The 24560-nt window shown below is 41.5% G+C and overlaps 1 protein-coding gene and 1 long non-coding RNA gene across 2 annotated transcripts; one reads left to right on the top strand and one right to left on the bottom strand.

Moving 5' to 3' along the window:
• The first annotated feature begins 583 nt into the window (after positions 1-583).
• LOC118242860 lies at positions 584-2130 on the top strand. Its single transcript, XM_035535785.1, has 5 exons — positions 584-626; positions 887-979; positions 1216-1344; positions 1421-1483; positions 1607-2130. Exons 1-5 carry the CDS (start codon positions 584-586, stop codon positions 2128-2130), a joined length of 852 nt encoding a protein of 283 aa, XP_035391678.1.
• A 13259-nt stretch (positions 2131-15389) lies between these two features.
• LOC118242875 lies at positions 15390-20635 on the bottom strand. The gene is made up of 4 exons (XR_004777090.1): positions 20571-20635; positions 20326-20409; positions 15655-15795; positions 15390-15528 (listed from the first exon to the last, which is right to left on the bottom strand). It is a non-coding gene; the product is annotated as an uncharacterized LOC118242875 (long non-coding RNA).
• Positions 20636-24560: the final 3925 nt, after the last annotated feature.

Consider the following 24560-nt stretch of genomic DNA (forward strand, 5'->3'; position numbering starts at 1 on the left):
AGAAGGGGGAGAGGAAGAAAAATGAGAAAGAAATAACAAAATCCAAAAACAAGAAGCGTTATATAACAAGAGTTAACAAACAGAAGCTACGTGACTTGAACAGAAGTAAAACATTTACAGGTATTATTAAAATTGTCTTTAAGTAAGCCCTTAATAGCAGTAACACATGCGGATGTATCCAGCCTTTGGGTGCAGCCGACTGAAGTGACAACAGGCCAAAGGATGAGTTGGATTTACTGTGGGCTTTACTGTGATGCAAAGGGAGGATGTCTTACTTGTCCACAGAAACTGCAATAACTGACTTAAAAAGGGGCGTGAGTATACAAGAAGAGTTTCATAAAGATGTATAAGAGAGTGGGTGTTTCCCTTTTCACATTCACACATGCTATTGGTGATGGCAGGATGGATGGCTCAGAATAAGGCCTCCATGCTCTGCACTGCATTCACATACTATCTGTCTTGTGTTTTTATTGAGAAGGCATAGTGTCTAGAATCCTGAGTGTATAGTCAAAAATACTGCAAAAAACATTCAGAGTTAATGACATTTGTATTATTTCAATCTAGACAAACTAAACAAAGGAGAATGACTCCAACCAAACCAGTCTCTATGGAGCAAGCTGATGGAGGTTATTGAAGCAGCCTGTTTAATGTAGTGTTTTTGTTCAAAAATGAAGAAATGGTGACATCACGTGTGTACTAAGCAACTGCGGAATGTTTGGTTTCGAATGTTTGGAGCTCAGTTTGAGTCTTGAAAAGCACAGATCTGGTCAAACCTTGATTTTGCTCTGCAATTTACTTTTAAGAAGCTGTCAATTTTTCATATTAACTATGAACACAGGACACATTTATGCTTCCTCTGGGCACCCGTTTTGCGGTTTTCATTCAGGCCATGGCCAGGAGAGGCAGAGGCACTTTGCCCGAGCCCATGCTAATGGGCAGCTTCCAAGGCAGATGAATCCAGTCTACCTCCAGCCTGCGGGTGGGTTCTTCATCCATAACTGTCTATTTTCATAGATTGCAGAATGTATTTGAAACAGTGTACATCCGTTTCTGTCATTTTAGTTCAACTTTAATATTTTGTCTTCCTTATAATGTAAATTTGCTCTTTTCATTCATTTTTAACATTTCATTGTTTCATTTGTTTACTGTTTAAATCAACCATATTTGACTTGAATTAATTGTTTTGTGTCGTCTCCCGCGCCCCCCACGAGACAGTGATGTGTGTGGACTCCTATGGGCCGGCACCCTTCCCTTGCGGAATCGCTGTGGCACCCTCGCATGTGGTCGGCCATGTTAGTGGTGCTGTAGAGGCACCGCCCATAAAGATCTTTCAGCATCCCACAGGTGTGCTCCTTACCAATTTGCTATGTATGATAAAGAGGGGAAAAAAGAAAAAGCTAATTAAATTGATGTTTTTAAGGCCTGGTGGAGGTACACAGCCATCAGCCTTCTCCACATGTGCTGACTGCCAATCCATCCATACGTAAGATACTCTAGATTTTTAGTACTCTTTGTAGCTGGGAAAATCATAAACAAGTCATTATCATCCCTGGTGTACAGTAATGGAAGCAAGCAGTCTTCAGTTTCATGCCATATGTGTCCACAGCAGGTGCAAGCCACTGGCACTCGACGCCGATGCCCTTCTGTATGCAGAATGCCGGTCTCCATACCAGCGAGTCCCCTCGGCTGCCTGGAAACATTGGAGCATATTATACCGACCAGGAGCTCTACTGGCAGCAGGTCTACTGGGAGTGGTACAGGCAGACGTACTATTCTCACCTGTCCAGCCTGGAGCAATGGCATATGGCCTGCCACCAGAACCACCTGCAGAACATAGCCAAGCAAAAGCCGCCGACTCCACCACCGCAGCTGCGGAAGAGAAAGAGGAAGGCCTTCTCTGGGGATGACGGATCATTCTCTAACTCCAGCTCAGAGTCGGAGGCACATGCTGATGAGGGCCAACCTCCAAGCAAAAGGCCAGGCGAGAACCTTTTCGGTGAGGAGCCACTGGTGTGTGATGCAGTGGTAACTAAAGAGGGAGAAGCGTTCTTCTCCGACCAAATCCTAGGCCTGCTGGAGGGGATTCCTGGCATTCTGGATCTGGCTGCAGAGATGGGCTTCTCGGTCTGAAGTGCTGTGGACCCTGGACTGTAATTTTGTATATATTTTTCCCTGTTTTGTAATTTTTTTGTAAATTGTAAATCTCTGTTTTGTAAATTATTTTTTTTGGTGTTGGAAGTTGTATTAAAGTTTATTTTTAATGTAATTGTTTTTCAGATCTTATTTATTTAGGAACGAGTCATAGTTCATTAAATATACTTTGTTTATTACCTTATTTAAAATATACACGCAACCCAATGACCTTGTTTGCAAAGTCTACACATATATTGTCCCCTAGTTTTACTCTTTCTGCTTTTTATCTTCAGAAAAAACCGAACCACATGTCCTGTACTATGCAATTTTTGAATGTACTCCTTGCATAATTTGTACATTAAGAACTAATTCTTATTTGCAAGTAAATGGCATAAATATAAATGTAAGTACCAGAAGACACTTGTAGAAAATGGGGAAAGGAAGAAAAAAAAGCTTACAGTAATGGGCCATCGAATCCAAAATATTTGACACCATTTTCAAAAAATAGCATTCAGGCAGACGAAAATCTCGACAGCTCATTTGCCATGAATGGTCACTACAGAGACGGGGCGGGCCACGCGGAACACATTAACGAGCCCTGTTGCGCGCGTGCTGTTTACCTGTTGCTATTGCAGAGTGCACTTCAGTTGCTCGGTTTTTGGGCAGTTTACTTCGTGATTTTGTTTTTGCTTTTGATAAAACGTTTTAGTGGATATCTTTATCACAACCATGGAAAGGAAACGACTTACACTGGCTGAAGTTGATGAGAACTTCGTTTAGATTTAGTGATGAGGAAAGTGAGAGTGATGACGCTTCCATGGCTGCAAGCATGGACTCAGAGGGCGAAGTCGCGTTTGTCCATGGAATCGACGCCGTGCTCGATATGCCGTAAGTATATCATTCACTTTTGCGAGATTGTTGGGTTGGCTTGAGAGAATGCATACTATATATTTACCCCAACATAATCTTTTAGCCTATTGGCACTGAATCTAATATCGTTTAGCAAGTAGTTATGGTGCGTAGCATAATATTGTAGCCTGTTACGCCAATATGATTTAGCCAGTGTACTATAGTTGTAAGCAATATGCAATAAATAGTAATGTAAGTGTAAGCTACTACATATAATAATTTAGCCTTATTTCTCATGACAATTTGATGTTTGTGTTTATTTTCATGGTACATATTGTACTCATTTGTTATGCTGTCTTTGTCTTGCAGTGAAGCAGATCAATCCTAGCCTACCCCATATGGAATGTTTCACACCTTTTGTGACCCACTCCCAGGGAACAATCAACTTCTACCATCCCACAATCTATGGACACCCATGAGGGTGCCTGCTGGAAGACTGGCTAGTCACAAAGGCAGCAGAAGCACAAGCCCACCTCAAGCAAAGAAAGGAGTGTCCATACCGTCACCTCCGACACCCGGCAACACCTTCCACACCTTAGCTGGGCAACAACCTCATGCCAGAGCAAGGAAGACAAGATCAGCTCCAGGGGAAAGAGCACAGCGTCAGCACCAGCTACTGCACAGGAGGACAGATGGCGCGACACCTGGGAGGAAAATGAGCAGCCTGCCCCATTGAATTTTCATCCCAGGAGTTCACATGGATTTTTAGACAGTCTACAGCCCTTCCAACATCTTCCAGCTGTTCTTTAGTCAAGAGGTGATCCAAACCCTATGCAACAATACTAACCGATTTGCAGCTTGGAGAAAAGGGGATAACATGAAGAGGCCATGGATGGATGAAATGCTGATGAAATGCTTCTTCATCTCAGCATAAAGATCTATCTTGGACTGGCGAAGCCTTCGGCTATTGGGGACCTGTGGAGGAAGGATCACTTGCGTAGCCACGTGTTTCCTCCTTCTGTGGCTGAGGAGCGGTATGAAGCCATCAGTGCATACCACTGACGTGCAACAGAAAGCCTCACATGGGAGGAGGACATGTTTGCACTGCAAGATGAGAACAATGTTCATGTGCAGATTTTGCAGTGTTCCACTCTGCATAGATGCATGATCAGAAGTGCGCTTAGGGACATTACATATTGGCACAGATTTGTAAATACTTTGAGGTTGTTGTTTTTTTATAGGTTTGCTGTGTTCTATTTTTGCCTCCTAAAATCCAACCCCTCGTCCACATCGTAGGAGGTGCTAACAGCACATTGCATGCATAGTGTTTGCAATTGTGCTGGCTAACGGGCGCACTGCTGTGGACGTGTTTAAAGCATTTATGAACTGTTTCCTCTATAAGACTTTGAAGTCCAGTGTAGTGCTGGAAAGGTTTTGTGTACGTTTTTACATTTTGGATGTATTATTTGCGTTTTGTTTTACAAGACCCTGGTGAATCAGGAAATGTATTGAATTACTGATTTTGCATCCCCAGCATCCACATCCACGTTGGATAACCCCAAAATAAAAGGCATTTTTGTTAGCTTTTTTCCCCGTATGTTTCATGTTACCAATTGGAGCCTAAATGATGGAAAGAAAAGCCTGGATGTAAATGAATGCCTTTTCCCAAGTGTCTACTTTAATTTACATCCTGAAGGGTCTTTGTGCTATATGTAAAACTTTAGATAACTAGTGTTATCACGGGACGCTCCCCCCCACAAGTCACGTGGTCCGGCCTGCCGCGTGCAGGGGTGTTTACTTTTGTTTGTGGCCACACCCCCGTGAGGGCACGCACCTGTACAGGGTTTAGCGTCAGTGTTCGTTGGGCTATTTAAACCCCTGTCGGTGCTCCCCTCACTGTTGGTCATTGTTTGTTAGCGCCTGTGCTTAATGTCAATGTCCACGTTCATGTAGCCCTTGTTAATGTTTGTTTAGCTGTTCTGTCTATGTATATTGTCTTCGGTTACGTGTGAGTTGTCCGTGTTAATTGTAGAAGTCACGTTATCCGTTACTGTTATATGTGAGTGCCACAGTTACGTTGCGTGTTAATAAATGAATTTCACAGTCACGGGAGTCTGTGCGTCCTGCTCCAGGCCCTTCGGCACTCAGGCATTCGTCACAGGTGGTAAGGTGGAGGTGTACAAATAGATTCGAAAGGATCTTAAAATTGGAAAGTAAGAACTAATTCTTATTTGTAACTACCAGAAGACACTTGTAGAGAAGGGGGAGAGGAAGAAAAATGAGAAAGAAATAACAAAATCCAAAAACAAGAAGCGTTATATAACAAGAGTTAACAAACAGAAGCTACGTGACTTGAACAGAAGTAAAACATTTACAGGTATTATTAAAATTGTCTTTAAGTAAGCCCTTAATAGCAGTAACACATGCGGATGTATCCAGCCTTTGGGTGCAGCCGACTGAAGTGACAACAGGCCAAAGGATGAGTTGGATTTACTGTGGGCTTTACTGTGATGCAAAGGGAGGATGTCTTACTTGTCCACAGAAACTGCAATAACTGACTTAAAAAGGGGCGTGAGTATACAAGAAGAGTTTCATAAAGATGTATAAGAGAGTGGGTGTTTCCCTTTTCACATTCACACATGCTATTGGTGATGGCAGGATGGATGGCTCAGAATAAGGCCTCCATGCTCTGCACTGCATTCACATACTATCTGTCTTGTGTTTTTATTGAGAAGGCATAGTGTCTAGAATCCTGAGTGTATAGTCAAAAATACTGCAAAAAACATTCAGAGTTAATGACATTTGTATTATTTCAATCTAGACAAACTAAACAAAGAAGAATGACTCCAACCAAACCAGTCTCTATGGAGCAAGCTGATGGAGGTTATTGAAGCAGCCTGTTTAATGTAGTGTTTTTGTTCAAAAATGAAGAAATGGTGACATCACGTGTGTACTAAGCAACTGCGGAATGTTTGGTTTGGAATGTTTGGAGCTCAGTTTGAGTTTTGAAAAGCACAGATCTGGTCAAACCTTGATTTTGCTCTGCAATTTACTTTTAAGAAGCTGTCAATTTTTCATATTAACTATGAACACAGGACACATTTATGCTTCCTCTGGGCACCCGTTTTGCGGTTTTCATTCAGGCCATGGCCAGGAGAGGCAGAGGCACTTTGCCCGAGCCCATGCTAATGGGCAGCTTCCAAGGCAGATGAATCCAGTCTACCTCCAGCCTGCGGGTGGGTTCTTCATCCATAACTGTCTATTTTCATAGATTGCAGAATGTATTTGAAACAATGTACATCCGTTTCTGTCATTTTAGTTCAACTTTAATATTTTGTCTTCCTTATAATGTAAATTTGCTCCTTTCATTCATTTTTAACATTTCATTGTTTCATTTGTTTACTGTTTAAATCAACCATATTTGACTCGAATTAATTGTTTTGTGTCGTCTCCCGCGCCCCCCACGAGACAGTGATGTGTGTGGACTCCTATGGGCCGGCACCCTTCCCTTGCGGAATCGCTGTGGCACCCTCGCATGTGGTCGGCCATGTTAGTGGTGCTGTAGAGGCACCGCCCATAAAGATCTTTCAGCATCCCACAGGTGTGCTCCTTACCAATTTGCTATGTATGATAAAGAGGGGAAAAAAGAAAAAGCTAATTAAATTGATGTTTTTAAGGCCTGGTGGAGGTACACAGCCATCAGCCTTCTCCACATGTGCTGACTGCCAATCCATCCATACGTAAGATACTCTAGATTTTTAGTACTCTTTGTAGCTGGGAAAATCATAAACAAGTCATTATCATCCCTGGTGTACAGTAATGGAAGCAAGCAGTCTTCAGTTTCATGCCATATGTGTCCACAGCAGGTGCAAGCCACTGGCACTCGACGCCGATGCCCTTCTGTATGCGGAATGCCGGTCTCCATACCAGCGAGTCCCCTCGGCTGCCTGGAAACATTGGAGCATATTATACCGACCAGGAGCTCTACTGGCAGCAGGTCTACTGGGAGTGGTACAGGCAGACGTACTATTCTCACCTGTCCAGCCTGGAGCAATGGCATATGGCCTGCCACCAGAACCACCTGCAGAACATAGCCAAGCAAAAGCCGCCGACTCCACCACCGCAGCTGCGGAAGAGAAAGAGGAAGGCCTTCTCTGGAGATGACGGATCATTCTCTAACTCCAGCTCAGAGTCGGAGGCACATGCTGATGAGGGCCAACCTCCAAGCAAAAGGCCACGGCGAGAACCTTTTCGGTGAGGAGCCACTGGTGTGTGATGCAGTGGTAACTAAAGAGGGAGAAGCGTTCTTCTCCGACCAAATCCTAGGCCTGCTGGAGGGGATTCCTGGCATTCTGGATCTGGCTGCAGAGATGGGCTTCTCGGTCTGAAGTGCTGTGGACCCTGGACTGTGATTTTGTATATATTTTTCCCTGTTTTGTAATTTTTTTGTAAATTGTAAATCTCTGTTTTGTAAATTATTTTTTTTGGTGTTGGAAGTTGTATTAAAGTTTATTTTTAATGTAATTGTTTTTCAGATCTTATTTATTTAGGAACGAGTCATAGTTCATTAAATATACTTTGTTTATTACCTTATTTAAAATATACACGCAACCCAATGACCTTGTTTGCAAAGTCTACACATATATTGTCCCCTAGTTTTACTCTTTCTGCTTTTTATCTTCAGAAAAAACCGAACCACATGTCCTGTACTATGCAATTTTTGAATGTACTCCTTGCATAATTTGTACATTAAGAACTAATTCTTATTTGCAAGTAAATGGCATAAATATAAATGTAAGTACCAGAAGACCCTTGTAGAAAATGGGGAAAGGAAGAAAAAAAAGCTTACAGTAATGGGCCATCGAATCCAAAATATTTGACACCATTTTCAAAAAATAGCATTCAGGCAGACGAAAATCTCGACAGCTCATTTGCCATGAATGGTCACTACAGAGACGGGGCGGGCCACGCGGAACACATTAACGAGCCCTGTTGCGCGCGTGCTGTTTACCTGTTGCTATTGCAGAGTGCACTTCAGTTGCTCGGTTTTTGGGCAGTTTACTTCGTGATTTTGTTTTTGCTTTTGATAAAACGTTTTAGTGGATATCTTTATCACAACCATGGAATGGAAACGACTTACACTGGCTGAAGTTGATGAGAACTTCGTTTAGATTTAGTGATGAGGAAAGTGAGAGTGATGACGCTTCCATGGCTGCAAGCATGGACTCAGAGGGCGAAGTCGCGTTTGTCCATGGAATCGACGCCGTGCTCGATATGCCGTAAGTATATCATTCACTTTTGCGAGATTGTTGGGTTGGCTTGAGAGAATGCATACTATATATTTACCCCAACATAATCTTTTAGCCTATTGGCACTGAATCTAATATCGTTTAGCAAGTAGTTATGGTGCGTAGCATAATATTGTAGCCTGTTACGCCAATATGATTTAGCCAGTGTACTATAGTTGTAAGCAATATGCAATAAATAGTAATGTAAGTGTAACTACTACATATAATAATTTAGCCTTATTTCTCATGACAATTTGATGTTTGTGTTTATTTTCATGGTACATATTGTACTCATTTGTTATGCTGTCTTTGTCTTGCAGTGAAGCAGATCAATCCTAGCCTACCCCATATGGAATGTTTCACACCTTTTGTGACCCACTCCCAGGGAACAATCAACTTCTACCATCCCACAATCTATGGACACCCATGAGGGTGCCTGCTGGAAGACTGGCTAGTCACAAAGGCAGCAGAAGCACAAGCCCACCTCAAGCAAAGAAAGGAGTGTCCATACCGTCACCTCCGACACCCGGCAACACCTTCCACACCTTAGCTGGGCAACAACCTCATGCCAGAGCAAGGAAGACAAGATCAGCTCCAGGGGAAAGAGCACAGCGTCAGCACCAGCTACTGCACAGGAGGACAGATGGCGCGACACCTGGGAGGAAGATGAGCAGCCTGCCCCATTGAATTTTCATCCTAGGAGTTCACATGGATTTTTAGACAGTCTACAGCCCTTCCAACATCTTCCAGCTGTTCTTTAGTCAAGAGGTGATCCAAACCCTATGCAACAATACTAACCGATTTGCAGCTTGGAGAAAAGGGGATAACATGAAGAGGACATGGATGGATGAAATGCTGATGAAATGCTTCTTCATCTCAGCATAAAGATCTATCTTGGACTGGCGAAGCCTTCGGCTATTGGGGACCTGTGGAGGAAGGATCACTTGCGTAGCCACGTGTTTCCTCCTTCTGTGGCTGAGGAGCGGTATGAAGCCATCAGTGCATACCACTGACGTGCGACATAAAGCCTCACATGGGAGGAGGACATGTTTGCACTGCAAGATGAGAACAATGTTCCATGTGCAGATTTTGCAGTGTTCCACTCTGCATAGATGCATGATCAGAAGTGCGCTTAGGGACATTACATATTGGCACAGATTTGTAAATACTTTGAGGTTGTTGTTTTTTTATAGGTTTGCTGTGTTCTATTTTTGCCTCCTAAAATCCAACCCCTCGTCCACATCGTAGGAGGTGCTAACAGCACATTGCATGCATAGTGTTTGCAATTGTGCTGGCTAACGGGCGCACTGCTGTGGACGTGTTTAAAGCATTTATGAACTGTTTCCTCTATAAGACTTTGAAGTCCAGTGTAGTGCTGGAAAGGTTTTGTGTACGTTTTTACATTTTGGATGTATTATTTGCATTTTGTTTTACAAGACCCTGGTGAATCAGGAAATGTATTGAATGACTGATTTTGCATCCCCAGCATCCACATCCACGTTGGATAACCCCAAAATAAATGGCATTTTTGTTAGCTTTTTTTCCCCCAATTTTTTCCCTGTATGTTTCTACGCCGATTCCCTTCTGTATGCGGAATGCCGGTCTCCATACCAGCGAGTCCCCTCGGCTGCCTGGCAACATCGGAGCTTACTATACAAACCAGGAGCTCTACTGGCAGCAGGTCTACTGGGAGTGGTACATGCAGACCTACTACTCTCACCTGTCCAGCCTGGAGCAATGGCATATGGCCTGCCACCAGAACCACCTGCAGAATATGGCCAAGGAACAGCCGACGACTCCACCACCGCAGCTGCGGAAGAGAAAGAGGAAGGCCTTCTCTGGAGATGAGGGATCATTCTCTCACTCCAGCTCAGAGTCGGAGGCACATGCTGATGAGGGCCAACCTCCCAGCAAAAGGCCACGCAAGAACCTTTTCCGTGAGGAGCCACTGGTGTGTGATGCAGTGGTTACTAAAGAAGGAGAAGTGTTCTTCTCCGACCAAATCCTAGGCCTGCTGGAGGGGATTCCTCGCATTCTGGATCTGGTGGCAGAGATGGGCTTCTCGGTCTGAAGTGCTGTGGAACCTGGACTGTAATATGTAGATAAGATTATTATGAGATTATTTATAATCAAACGACTACACTATACAACCACTTCTTCCTTTTATTTACATATTATACAGATATTTATATTTTATTTACAGGGCAGCTCCTCTTTGGTTTGGCTCAGAAGCTTCTTTTCGATGTCCTCTTTCTCCAGGTACTCCTGCAGTTTAGGCATCTCCTCCGCCAACTGCCTGAGGGCAGAAGAGACGTGGTGTGAAGCGTAGCCTGCTGTTAAAAGCTACAGATATAGTACATCTGTGAGGCTAACAGAGGCTAACAACCCCTGAACAGACTTTCTACTCCCAAAGAGCGCAGAGATATTAAGCCGCAAAGACGTCCGGCGCGCGACTTTTGTCCGCCGCCTGCCACGTTTAAAAACTCCGGGTCCGATCCGCATGCCGCTTGAAGGCAATTACAGGGGAGATGCAGTCCTTTCCAACGAGCCCTGAATATACTTTCTACTCCCAAGGAGCCCAGAGATATTTACCAATAAAGTGCTACGCTCCAGACGGATGAGCGAGAAGCGCATGCGCAATTGCAACGAATTGGAGGAGGAAGTTTAAACAAATGCACTGACTTTGAATACTCACATCTAGGCCGGGCCAGGTCCAAATGGCCTGCAACTCGGTGCGCATCACCTCCATGACTGTCCCTAACGAACGCCACCTGCCACGCATTCGTCCCATCCCTGGCGGCTTTAAAAAATCGTAGCGTGAAAACGGTGGGTCCGATCCGCGTGTCGCTCGAAGTCGATTACAGGGGAGATGCAGCCCTTTCCAAAGAGCCCTGAACAGACTTTCTACTCCGACGTCCATCGCTAGCACCGGCTGAAAGCTGAGTTCCAGAGCTTTTCAACGAGCCCGCGTGCGTCTCTCTTCTCCAAAGTAGCAGAGAGATATGAATGGATAAAAGGGGAAAAGAATAAAATGCGCACCGGTTTCAAATTTGCAGGCTACCTGCGCTGAAGGCGTGGAAAACGAGCACGTGACCGAAAGGCTTCCGTACCCGATGTGTCCAGCTCTCGTGCCCAGTTGGTAGCTCGAAGACCGTGCATATTCGATGCCGCACGGCCCCTGGGGCTCATGTTTTCAAGGGTCGAAGTGCGCATGTGCTGACGACCGGCAACCTAGCTCCGTGCCTGGGCACAATTCGGGCACTTTGACCCCCTTCAAGTGAATGGATAGATGGGAAAAAACATACTTCCAGGCCCACCGTGTCACATCAACCATGCAGGGCAAAGTGGCTTCGTCCCTGGGCACACTTTCTTGTGATTTGAGCCTTTAAATAATACAGGATCCAGACTTCCAATGCTCTCTAAATCACATGCCCAGCAAAGTAGCCTTAAACCTGGACACACAATGGAGACCATTTGACCTGTTAAATCATACTACAACCAGACTTCCAGGCCCACCAGGTCACACAGTCATGCCCAGCAAAGGAGCTCTGGGCCTGGGCACACCATCACATTTGACCGTTTAAATAATACTACAACCAGACTTCCAGGCACAAGAGGTCACACAGTCATGCCCAGCAAAGTAGCTCTGGGCCTGAGCACACTTCACGCAGTTTGACCCTTTAAATAATACTACAACCAGACTTCCAGGCCCAAGAGGTCACACAGTCATGCCCAGCAAAGTAGCTCTGGGCCTAGGCACACTTCACGCAGTTTGACCGTTTAAATAAAACTAGAAACAGACTTCCTGGCCCAAGAGGTCACACAGTCATGCCCAGCAAAATAGTGCTGGGCCAGGGCACACTTCATGCATTTTGTGCCTTTAAATAATACTATAACCAGACTTCCAAACCCAAGAGGTCACAGAGTCATGCCCAGCAAAGTCACTATGGGCCTGGGCAGACCATGCAGTTTGACCCTTTAACCAAAACTAGAAACACACCTCCAAGCCCAGGGGGTCACAGAATCATACCCAGTAAAGTAGCTAGCTAGCTATGTAGCCACCGGAAGCACGGTTAACAGTGCAGCCGGTAGCTAGCTAGCTAGCTAGCAGCTCAGTAACCGTACAAATTCGCTTGCTGCTGAAAACTGTCAAGTTGTATTTATAGCTTTCGTTTTAGTTCTCTCAGCTTACTTATTTGTTGTTGTTTTTTTTGTTTTGTTTTTTAGGGAAGTTCAATAATTTCTTAGAAATCTTGGAACATTTTGCCAGTTGACTTCTAGGAAAGCCTTTCTGCCCACAGACAATAAACACAAGCCAGAATTCCTCAAACATGAATGAATCTACTAATTTACAACACGGTTTAGTAACATTTCAGGCACATGAGTGGAGGAACTAGCAAATTCTAAATGATGAAATCGAAGCTGATAAAAATCCATGAAAATTTAAACTGGTCATGAAAAAATGCTTGTGAATTGAAAATATAAGTGATAGTTATCTGGAAAAGAAAGGATTAAAACAGTCTTGATTTGATACATTTTAAAAAATCAAATATCAAGTTTTATCATTCATGACGAAGGGAGTTTCTATGAGGGTGTAAACAACAAATGCATGTAAACTAAAAACTACAGTGGTATATAATTAAATAATTTGAGTAACTTTGTGTCACGTCATTTAACGTTTAACTCAAGCCATTTTTGTTACCGGACTCTTATCACTTAATATTAGTAACTGTTTTAGTTGCCTTGTTTATCCAATAACATTCATTAATTAATCAATCGTTTAACCCAAGCAATTTTCGTTACTTCTACCTCTCGAGGCAAAAATGTCAATCAGAACGTTGCGCCCGCAAACGTCAAATAAACGATAAATAAGGCAAGTAATAAAAATGGATAAAGTTGAAAGATAAGTTGATTAAACTTGAGTCAAATAAAACTACTTATCAGTCAAAACGTCAATTCATATGCATTTTATTGACTCTAAATTTAATTTACGTGCATTTTAATCAGCCATATTTTTGGTGTATAGACCTGAGTTTTGTCGTTGAAGAGAATAAAAGAATCCGTCGTGTAAACTTACGCCATCTGCAGGCTGAGATGGTGTTGGGGTGACCCGGATGTGACGTTTGCCAGGCTGATGACATATCGTGATATTAATTGTGAGATTTCCTTACCATCTTTGCAGAAGGGCACAGTGCGGCCGAACAGCGTAAGGAGTGGATTCCTTGGTAGACGTTTCGACCAGTGTTTCGCCCGATTTTACTGCAAAGGTGTGAGGAATGTTTTCTTGGCACACTATGGGTCCTCTGAAATCAGTAGACATTTGAACAGAAGGGCTTACCTATGTATTGTGACCAAGTGCATCCCTTCATGCAGCTGCTTAAATTATGGCAGAAGGACACTTTCAACAAGACAAGAAACCCTGCCGCAAGGGTTGTATAATTACGGATTTGTTCCAGTATCAAGACAGCAAATTTTCAATGTTTCCCTGGCCTTCACAGTCCCCAGATCTTAATCCTATAGAACATCCCTGGGTAAAGGTATAAAACAGGCAGTTTAGAACATGTCAGTCCCTCCATGTAATTTGAGAGAAAATATCCTATGAAGATTGGACCAAGATTCCTGCAGAGTATTTTCAGCACATAGTGCTGTGCCAGAAAGAACTGCTGCAGTTCTGGAGGCCGAAGGAGGTCCAACATGCTATTAAATGGGTGTACTTAAGCCAGATACACTGTGTCCTATAATAGGATGTTGCTGGAATGTATGTGGATGTTGCTGGAATGTATGTGGATGTTGTTGGAATGGCTGCAGAGTTGCAGCAGCAGTACAGGTAGTCTGTGATCCTTTCCCCCATCCGAGTGAGTTTGCCCTGTTACACGGGGTCGAGTTATGATGTGAATAATGTTCAATTACACAGGATGGATTGTGGGCGACGGAACCGAACGGCCTTCAGGATTCAAGTAGAGAAAGGTGAAACTTCTCCAGCCTTTGAGTTAATCACAGGACTATTGCATAGCAATTAGGGATAACAGAACAGCTTTCGGGGGGTTTGGGTGGGGTGCCTTATCCGCCCCTTTAACAGAGTAGTCACAATTCAAATTTCCCTTGTTCCATTGTTTACAAGGCATTATACATGTGGTTTATTTATAGTGCACGGAGTAATATGCAGCGAGTCTGGTCTGTCTGCTTTGGAAGAGAAACATTTGGCCAAAAGAGCAAGACACAGCCAGGAGGATGATTGGTAAGAGCAGATCATAATATGCACCTTAAAGCTGTACACTACAGCTAGGTCCTGTTCCATGACTGCATATATAAATTTACTACTGACATTGCCATTTGTATGTGGCCATTTACAGTGCACTCTTGCTCAATGCAGCACTTGAAGCTGATTTTCCATTGTGTAGTTATTATGTTCAAGAAATGTTTGACCCGGTCGGGGTGACACACTTTAGTGAGGGCAGCAGTATCCTAGAGGACACTACAGACAGTGACGGAGGCATCTCAGCGCGCGAGGTGAGAGGTTGCGTTTTTTGTTACTCTCTCTACGACATACTTTTCATGCCAGGTACTATTGTCCAGTTCAGCCCAATTTAATTTACTGCCTTGTATTATCATATATAAATTGCTGAATGATATATATATATATAGAGGTTGGAAATTGGTTGTGTAAAAATGAATTGTGATTGTTAAGCCACACAGATGTAAGTGGACATCAAGGGAAAAAATAGTGTGGGTGCCAAGTATGGTGATTGTATCTTTAAAGCTGTAGGAAATGTTACATTCAGAATGTTTGTGAGATAAAAAAAAAAAAAAAAGATATAATTACTATCCATGGTGGAATTGACTGTGTTGCAGACAACATAGGCAGGGATTAGACTGAAAAATATCAGAGTATTCTTAATGCTGTTTATTGCTGTTGTCAGAGGTTATGCAGCCATATCCTCCCTAGCAAGTATGGCTTCTTCTTCTAACAGCTTGGCCACCTGCAGACACAAGTACCGTGTTGAGCAATATTTAATTACATCTACTCCAAATGCATATTTAATTGCATTGTTAGTATTTATGGAAAACAAGTGTTAGGATTGCCCTGCTCCATTGCAGACTTTCTCACTCTAGCAAATGCGGCTTCCACCTCCTCAATCAGTTGATCCGCATCATTTTCATATGAAACATCATTATTAGTAAAAGAGGTTTGACGAACAATCTTAAAATTCACATCTGGATCTCGCATCTTTCTGTAAGAATCCAGTGTCACCTGCAACTATGAGGAGAAACAGTGTTAAGCAATATTTAATTACATCTACTTGAAATGCATAGTTCATAGCATTGTGAGAATTTATGGAAAACAAGTGTTAGGATTGCTCTGCTCCACTGCAGACTTTCTCACTCTAGCAAAGATGGCTTCCACGTCCTCAATATATTTATCCCAGTCATTGTCATGGAAAATCTGATTTAAAGGAGTCTTTTCAGGAAACATCATGAAATTCATATGTGGAGGTTCTATCTTTTTGGAAGAGTCCAGTTCCACCTGTAGATATGAGTAGAAATATTGTTGAACAGTATTTAAATACATTTAATTGAAATATGACTTTAATTACATTTTGATACATTTGTAATTTATCATTTGAATTGGACTGGAAAGGAAACAAATACAATTTTTATCTCATATCCATTATCACATAGCCTGCAGGCCTAATGATGTAAAAATGTGCCCCCAAACATCAAATGTTCAACAGAAATAACAGGACCTGACACACTAAGGTACCGTAGACCCATTCAAATTGTGCTATTGGAATAATAAATTCCAATGCATTTCGTAATTTTAGCTAGTGTTGATTTTGATTCTCGCCACAATTATACTAATAATCAGCTTTACAACTCAGCATGCAAAGTCACCGTCTTTTCGTTTTTCTTTTTCCTATATTGACCAAATATCCCATGGTTTTCCTTTTCATACTTCTCAGAAGGAACAGGTTCCTTGCATCTTGGATTACAGTAGTAACTACTGGACTGACCCATAATAAACTTTGTTTTGAAAATCCAACTGTAACCGGCACTACTTGATAACAGAAGAGATCGTTTGGGTAAAACAGAAATGTGATCTGTAGACTAAAATTGGTTCACAGAAATTGCTCATTTGAAAAATCTGTTCTTTGACTACATCATAATTGTATAATTGATGCGGATGCATTATGACATCACACGTCACGTCTGCAATAGTTTTAGATTTACACCAACTTTAAAAAGAAAATGATGATTAGCAAATGTAGTTGCTAGTGATTGTCTAGTGATTGCAAGCAACGACTATTCGTGCTCTGCATTCTTGCGTATTTATTTATGCTAGGCTGTACATAACGCAGCTTTAAAAACATGGGATAGAAATCCCCATGTAACACAATTCAGGTTCTGTCCAAATACCTGGCTAGCTAGCAAGTTATTTTACAATCCCATTTAGCACATATATCGCCACGAATGTCCTGAACAAAACACGCTGTACCTAATCCCCATAAATGACATATCTCTCACTGAATAAAAACTTGTATGCTTCAACAGTATACAGTGGGAGAAATGGCGATCACCTTTAAAAGGATTTCTTACTGTAGGCCTATTATAAACAACATGGAGGAAATTAAAATAAAAATACTTCAGTTAGACCGTGGACACAGGCTGCTAATAAATCAAGTAAATGAAACTGGATGGACTGCTTAATTATGTAACAACACAACATTTATGATGACGAGGATGATTCACACATACACTCTTAAGTGATGCTGACCTCAATATCCACATTTCACATTGTTACTGTACCACTATAGATGAACCTAAACCTCACATTCTCGTCACGTTGATAAGCTTTTTGAAAGTTCCGCTCTGCACGTCTCTGAAAAGCAGGCGAGTTAATCTCCTGGAAACATAAAAGCATGACACTAATGTAAATCTTTCACTTTGTTCTTATATGCGAGTTGTCAATAATTCAAAATTCTTGTTAAAACTCTGGAACTCTGTTGCAGCTCACTCTCTCTGTTTTGCATTGCCAGATCGCTGGACAGGAGTCTGTCCAGCTTTGACACACGTGCCCTGCGCTGACCAGTACCGCCAGCAACCACAACGCATGTGGAGACGTAATCCTCTTTAACTACTTGTCCTTCCTCCATGTATATACACTCAAAACTCCAGTTTAGAGTGGTTAATGGCACTTACGCCAGCACACTGTACCGGTTTGATCACCTATAGTCAGAGATGCACGGACCCGTTGGTGCGTATGCGTAACTCGGAGCGGGTGCTGCTCTACAAGGTTATGCTGCTGCTCATTGTCACTCTCTCACGAGCACAAGTCCTCGTCTACTTTAACAAGGCTAAGTCACTGATAATGTAATAACAAACATGTTTGACAAAATACTAGGTCATGGTTTGCAGTCTAAAGTACTTCTGACCTGCTAAGAGTTAGCCTGATTTGATTTAGCTTGTTCTTAACCTTTGTTTAGTATGTTACATAAAAGCTCATGGAAATATTTCAGATGTAACATACATGTACCTGACCATTTTCACTGAAAGAGACTGGTAGCTACAGGATTACATGAAGCTACAATCAGAATCAATTTCTAGTCACCGAGCATTATTGTTGTGAATAATTAGAATTTAAATTAATTCATATTTTGTTAATTATGTAAATAAGTTACAATCTTGGAAGATAGTTTGTATTCTGTTTCTATATGACAGTTTTATATTTTGTTTGTTTGTTTGTTTGTTTTCTTAGTGTAAATCATGATCTTCCAAATTGCCTTTGACTGCTGTATGCCTAATTGCAGCATTTAACCCCTCATTTCGTCTCTAATTTTTGACATGTACTCTTGTCTTGCATAAGTGGAAAGTCGATCAGCCCCCGTTTAAAAATGGTGAGCTTTTACTGTCACGTTAATAACATCACACACGCGCACACCTAATGCTTTGACTGTCCTGCACTTTAAATATCTTCTGCACATAATGGAGGGTGTGCATAGTTACCAGTTCCCTTCGTGCAAAAGGGTTGTCTTAGGTTACTGTAAAGTCTAACGCACATTTGGAATCTTTTCTTTTGCTGAGATGTTACTAGCTCACATGATACTCAAAAATGAGTGCAATCATCGAAATGCAGACATCATTGGGTACAGGGGTGCCTAGCCATAGTCATGACTAACTGAATATAAAAGGCTGAACAATCTACTATAAGCAATTGCATATTTCATTAGGTTTTTTTTTTTGATAGACTGTAGTAACTTCAGGAGCTCAGGCAGGGGAACATTAATATTTATGAGTGGCTATGCCACACCCACTGAAATAAAAGCTGAGGATGTCATTGCAGAGGTAGGAGAAGCCAGAGCAGAATATTACATTATTACATTGCTTGAATAGTGGCTCTGTCTGCCCTGGGGGTATTATTGAAACCCAAAGGCTGAAAGGATGGGGAGAGAGAGAGAAAGAGAGAGTAAGAGTGAGAGAGAGAGTGAGAGAAAAAGAGAGAGGGAGAGAGAGAGAGCGAGCATGTGTGAACATATTCTTGTCACTGTACGGCTCCTCCCCCCAAACGTCTCCCCGTGTGTGTTTGCTTGTGTGTGTGTGTGTGTGTGTGTGTGTGTGTGTTCATCCGTGTGGCCACGCCCCCTTGTGTTTCACGCCTGCTCTTCGTTGTGTTGTTATTGTTTGCGTATATAAGTCCTTTGTGTAAACATTAACGTTGTCAGTGTTTGATCCCACGATAGCCTTAGTGCTACGTTGTCTTCCATGTCTCTAAATAAACATCACTGTTTGCATCACGGCTCCTCTTTTGTATCCTGCCAAGCCTCCCTGCGTTACAATTATGATAAAATTTGATAAAATACTAGGTCATAGTTTGCAGTCTGAAGTACTTTTGACCTGCTGAGAGTTAGCCTGATTTGATTTAGCCTGTTCCTAACCTTTGTTTAGTATGTTGCGTAAAAGCTCATGGAAATATTTCAGATGTAACATACATGTAACTGACCTAGTAGAGCAAAATTACAGATTTGTAAGGAAGAAGTGACGTTCTTGGGGCATATCATTAAGGGAAATACACACGGGCTGTCTCAAAACTGAGCACAAGCCATAATTTCGCTACCTAAACCATAGTGGCATACTCCCCTCTTACTGTTTTAGTCCCACACGCAGTACACCAAATACTGCAGGACCAAAGAGTGTCACACTTATCAGCCCAATGATAGCTGAGATACCACACTACCCTCTTAGATATGCCTAATATAACTGTCAAAAGGTGTATAACACTGAACCCAGCTACACTCCTTCCTACGGAGGAGGATGGAGATCCACAAGACTGCACAGCAGTCTTAGCTTAAGTATGTACACCGCAGGTTGATCTCTTTGAAGAAGCCATAATTAACCCAGACCTATGCCTCTATGTGGATGGGTCAGCAAGCAGGGACGACACAAGGGTCAATAGGGCAGCATACGCGGCAGTAACAGATCATGAAATACTTGAAACAGAAGTATTACCATCCTCCTATTCAGCGCAGGCTGCTGAACCAGTAGCACTGACGGAAGCATGCCAACTAGCTGCAGACAAAACTGTTAATGATTTTGGAGCCATATGGAAACATAGGCAATTCCTGACAAGCTCAGGTAAATATATTAGACATCACCATCTTGCTAGAAGCCATTTTGCTGCCAAAGACAATTGCAGTTGTTAAGTGTGCAGCTCACAGGACTACAGAAGACCAAATCAGCAAGGGGAATAATTTTGCAGATAGAGTAACAAAGGCAGCTGCAACTAAAACCGCTGTGCAAGCAATACAGGAAACCGCTGCTACCCCGCAGGCCACATTACGGGAGATTCAGTCAGGGGCTACTGCCACCGAACGCACCAGGTGGAGACAACTAGACTGCGCAGTGTACGATGGTGCTTGGACACACACACCTACGGGCAAACCTTGCCTAGCCAAATCATACATGCAGGGCCTAATCAGAATTGCTCATGGGCGTAGCCATATGAGCAAAGGGGGAATCGTGGGCAGCATATTAAAGTTGCGCCAGAACTCACAGTACTTACCCAAAACCTTTGTTCCAGCTGTCTTGTTTGTGCGCAGCACTCCCCAAAGGGAACCAAGCACGGTGGACAGGACCACACCAAGTCCTGTTAACAACCCACACTGCTGTCAAAATAGAAGGACGAGGAACCTGGGTACATCACACACACTGTAAGAAGGCTCCGACACCAGCCCCAACTCCAAGCAGCAGCATCCCAACAGACTAGGTCAGAACTGTGTTGAGTAGGGTGTTAAAGGCAAGGCCTACCCTTTCGACACTCGGAACCGTCAACCTCTCGCCTCTCGCTGATCCTGCTGACTACACCAATTTCTGTGGTGGAATTTTGAATAAACGGCAAGTCAGACGTGATTAAAAGAGTAATTTAATAAAGAAAATAAGACATACAAAACACAGCTGTGTGAGAGCTAATGCTCTAAGCGAAAGTTCTAAAGGGGTAGACTGGCTCTGCTCCTTATATCTAAACTTCACATCCTGGAAGGGATGTCCTGTCATCCTGTATACCCATTTCCTGCTCCTTGTTGCACTAAGCACTTCTGCACATATCAGGATGCTCTGTTCCACCAGGACAGACACAGTTTGCTAGATCCTCTTTATCAGGATTAGTCGCACGACACATGCAAGATCACGAAGCAGCTGATTCAGCAGTTGTTTTGTTCACACAATATACAAAGACAGAATGTGCAGACTAAACTATTCATATAGGATTACATAGAGAAAGAATTAACATGATTATATATGAATCACATGATAATACATGATCGAATAATAATTTCCATCACACTAGAAACAGACCTCCAGGCCCAAGAGGTCACACAGTCGTGCCCAGCAAAGTAGTGCTGGGCCAGGGCACACTTCATGCACTTTGTGCCTTTAAATAATACTACAAACAGATTTCCAAGCCCAAGAGGTCACATAGTCATGCCCAGCTAAGTGGCTCTGGGTCTGGGCACACTTCACGCAGTTTGACCCTTTAAATTAAATGTGTAGTATAATGTAATCTATGTATTATTTTGTACTGAATGCATTGTAGGTTAGTGTTGCTGTCATGTGGTAATTATTATTATACATTTTAATCCAGACTGTGGCGTCGGGGGCTAGTAATAAATCTTCCTCCCATTGTCTCGATGGGAGAGTAATTATGCGATTTGATTTCATTATTATTTTGTATATCTTATGTGATAGTTTTTTTTGTATTAGGAATGTTTATAATACTGATATGGATGCAGGTGAGTTTAATGTCTCTGAACTGATAGTTGCTCTTACCTGCTTTCTATATCTTATGTTTGGGCTACTTGTGGAAGTGACATGAAAGCAGTGTTATGTTTATGTGAGTCTGGAGTTTGATATCTTGTGAAATTTCCACCAGGCTGTTAGTATCATGGCCACCCACAAATTGTTGATCATGAATGTTCTTTAATTGATTTGACTGATAAATGGTAAGTCTGACTTTTAGATCTTTGCATAATGTTTGCTATATGTCTATCCATATTCTGTCTGATATACTAAGTTTTATCCATTTTATTCCATATTGTAGTTGATTTGCAATAATCAACTACAGTTCTGTAATGTTGTGAGTTTGATTCTATGTGATTTATTTTTCCAGTAGAATCAAGTTATGATGTTGTCCAAAGATTTTAGACAGGTTGGTGGCGCTGGAATAATTGAAAACAAACAATTTCGTTTAGGTAATATTATCATTTTAATTATTGCAGTTTGTCGAAAGAGTATAAGGGGCAAATTTGTCCATCAATGAAGTTCGTCGCTTATTGTTTTAATAATTGTTTTAATAATTGGATGACTATTTATTTTGACAACTGGGAAGAGAATTTAATACCCAGATATGTAATATGATTGGTATTCAGGGGGATGGGGAATGTTTTTAATTGCATCATAAAGATATGCTGCTAATATATAGTATAATACACAAATATACTACTGGAGATACAATTTGACCAGTTATGTGTGATGTTCTGTGATGATCATATAGAACACCACAGACAACTGTGTGGCACATCACTGTTAAACCTCCTGATTGCAACCCGGGGCATCGTGAACTGTATAACATGACCCTCAGACAATGATCTCTGAGTGAATGCGATAAACATAATCATCTTCATATCATCACTTTCTCTACAAGTTCAGTGGAAGAGATGTCAGTGAAAGGGAGTTTTAATACCCTTTCCATTTTTAACTTTAATAAAAACACAGACGGAAAAATTCCAGAAAGTGATACAGAGAAAGGAAACTAGACTTTAAAATGGTGCTGCCCTCTTGACTTACAAGTGTAGATTATTGAAATTATTACAAATGTCTGACGCCAAAAGGGATTGTGTCAGTGTTTCACTACTCAGTATTTGGTAGACAGTATAAACAAGCAGACTATGGTTAAAAAGATCACAGAAATAAAGCAAACACCAATATAATCTTGAACCACCTAGTCCACAGGAAACATTAGATTACTGGAACAAAATCAGACAACTAGCAGAACAACTTTTTTACCAATGATGCAGGTGCACTTTTGGTGGATTTATTTATCTGTATTTCAATCCACTAAAGTTTTTCACTTGATCTAACATTACATTTAAGACCGACGCCCTGTTACGTCTCACAGAAGAGTCCATTGATCAAGCTGCTACTTACCCATCCTGGTCCTGGAGTACCTTTGCTCTGTACACTTTAGTGATGTCTTTGCTACCAACAAACCTATTTTAATCCATCAGATAGTAACCAAACGCTTCAAGGACACTTGCATAACCATTTTTATTTTTTCATAATACCTTGTCCAGGTTTCCACTATTATGTTCAAACCATACATTATTCAATATATGCTAATTGATATTTAATAGTTACACCAACAAGTTCTTGGTACTATTATGTTCAACCTGAACTACTTCTATTTTTTTAAAAGACGATCCTATTCTATATCACCGGATGCCCATATTGTTTCTTTTGGTGATCTCCATATTGTTTCTTCCAGTGCTTGGCCGGGATGTCCCATCCTTGAACCAAGGCTCTCCCTTCAACGGAATCCCCTAGAGGCTTTTTCAAAGAGGCCTCCTGAAGATTTATGCTGAAGCCTACACTGGTCTTTCCTGCATGAAATCAGTTTATTCGGGACCATCCATACTTTTCTGCTTACAATATCATTTTATTACCTCAGCATTTTCATTACTAATTTAAAAATCAATCACTTTATACTTCTAAAGCTTTCACAGACACATTTAGACTTTTCAGCATTCTCAATGTCCAAGGCTAAATGCTACAAACCACTCAAACAGAAGAAATAGCCCAAATATAGCCACACATATTCCTCCAACCTCTACATACTTCTAAGCTATATATAACGTTTAAAGCCATTAAAAGCAAAGTTATGAACATTTAAAATACACCTTGATAACACAGTTTATAGCTCTTCAAGAATGTTTAGTTGTCATGGCAACTATTCCTTTCTCGACTCTGTTTTGTTTTGGGGTTTTTTTTGGCATACCTTTCTTTTTCAGTCATGAATTCCCTTTTTTGTTAAAATCTCCTCACCTTTTCTACAGCGCTTTCTCTCTCTCTGATTTCACAGGTAATTGTCTCTTTCCTCCAAGGGTCTGCATCTCACCTGGACCTTTTCCTCTTTGCTACTTCAGCTCCTGTCGTAGCTGAACATCAATAGTTTAATAGTTATTAGGAAATATTACTTAAAACAAAACAACAAGAAAACAGCAAAGAAGGTATATGCAAGTATATGTTCACTGTATTGTGCAACTGTCATGTCAGCGGGTGGACAATTTTAGCTAAAGTTAGCATTTCAAACATATATTTTGATATTCTAAAATAATGTTTATTAACTCAATATTTCATCACAATGGGGTGGACATTTTTAGCTTTAACTCATCTGAGTATGGAGACAAAGTGAGAAATTCAAATGAACTGATATAATATAGGAGCACGCAGTTTATGCCTTTAGTCGAATGAAGATAGACCTTTTTTAAAGTTGTGAGGTCACTGATGTCAAAGGTCGCATTTTTACCAAGCTGGTTATCCAAAGATGAGAGAGCGGACAGCAATTCTTGGACATGTTTAAATAGCTTGATTTTTTATTTTTTTTTTTAATTTTTTTAATTTTTAATCAAAATTGCAAAACGAATAATCAAAATACCTAAAATATTAATTAACGTATTTACAACCTTACGGTAATATTTAAAAGTTTAAAAGGTTAAAACATGTTTAAAAGGTTAAAACATCCAA

This window comes from Electrophorus electricus, chromosome 17, assembly GCF_013358815.1.
Source record: "Electrophorus electricus isolate fEleEle1 chromosome 17, fEleEle1.pri, whole genome shotgun sequence".
NCBI classification, from domain to species: Eukaryota; Metazoa; Chordata; class Actinopteri; order Gymnotiformes; family Gymnotidae; genus Electrophorus; species Electrophorus electricus.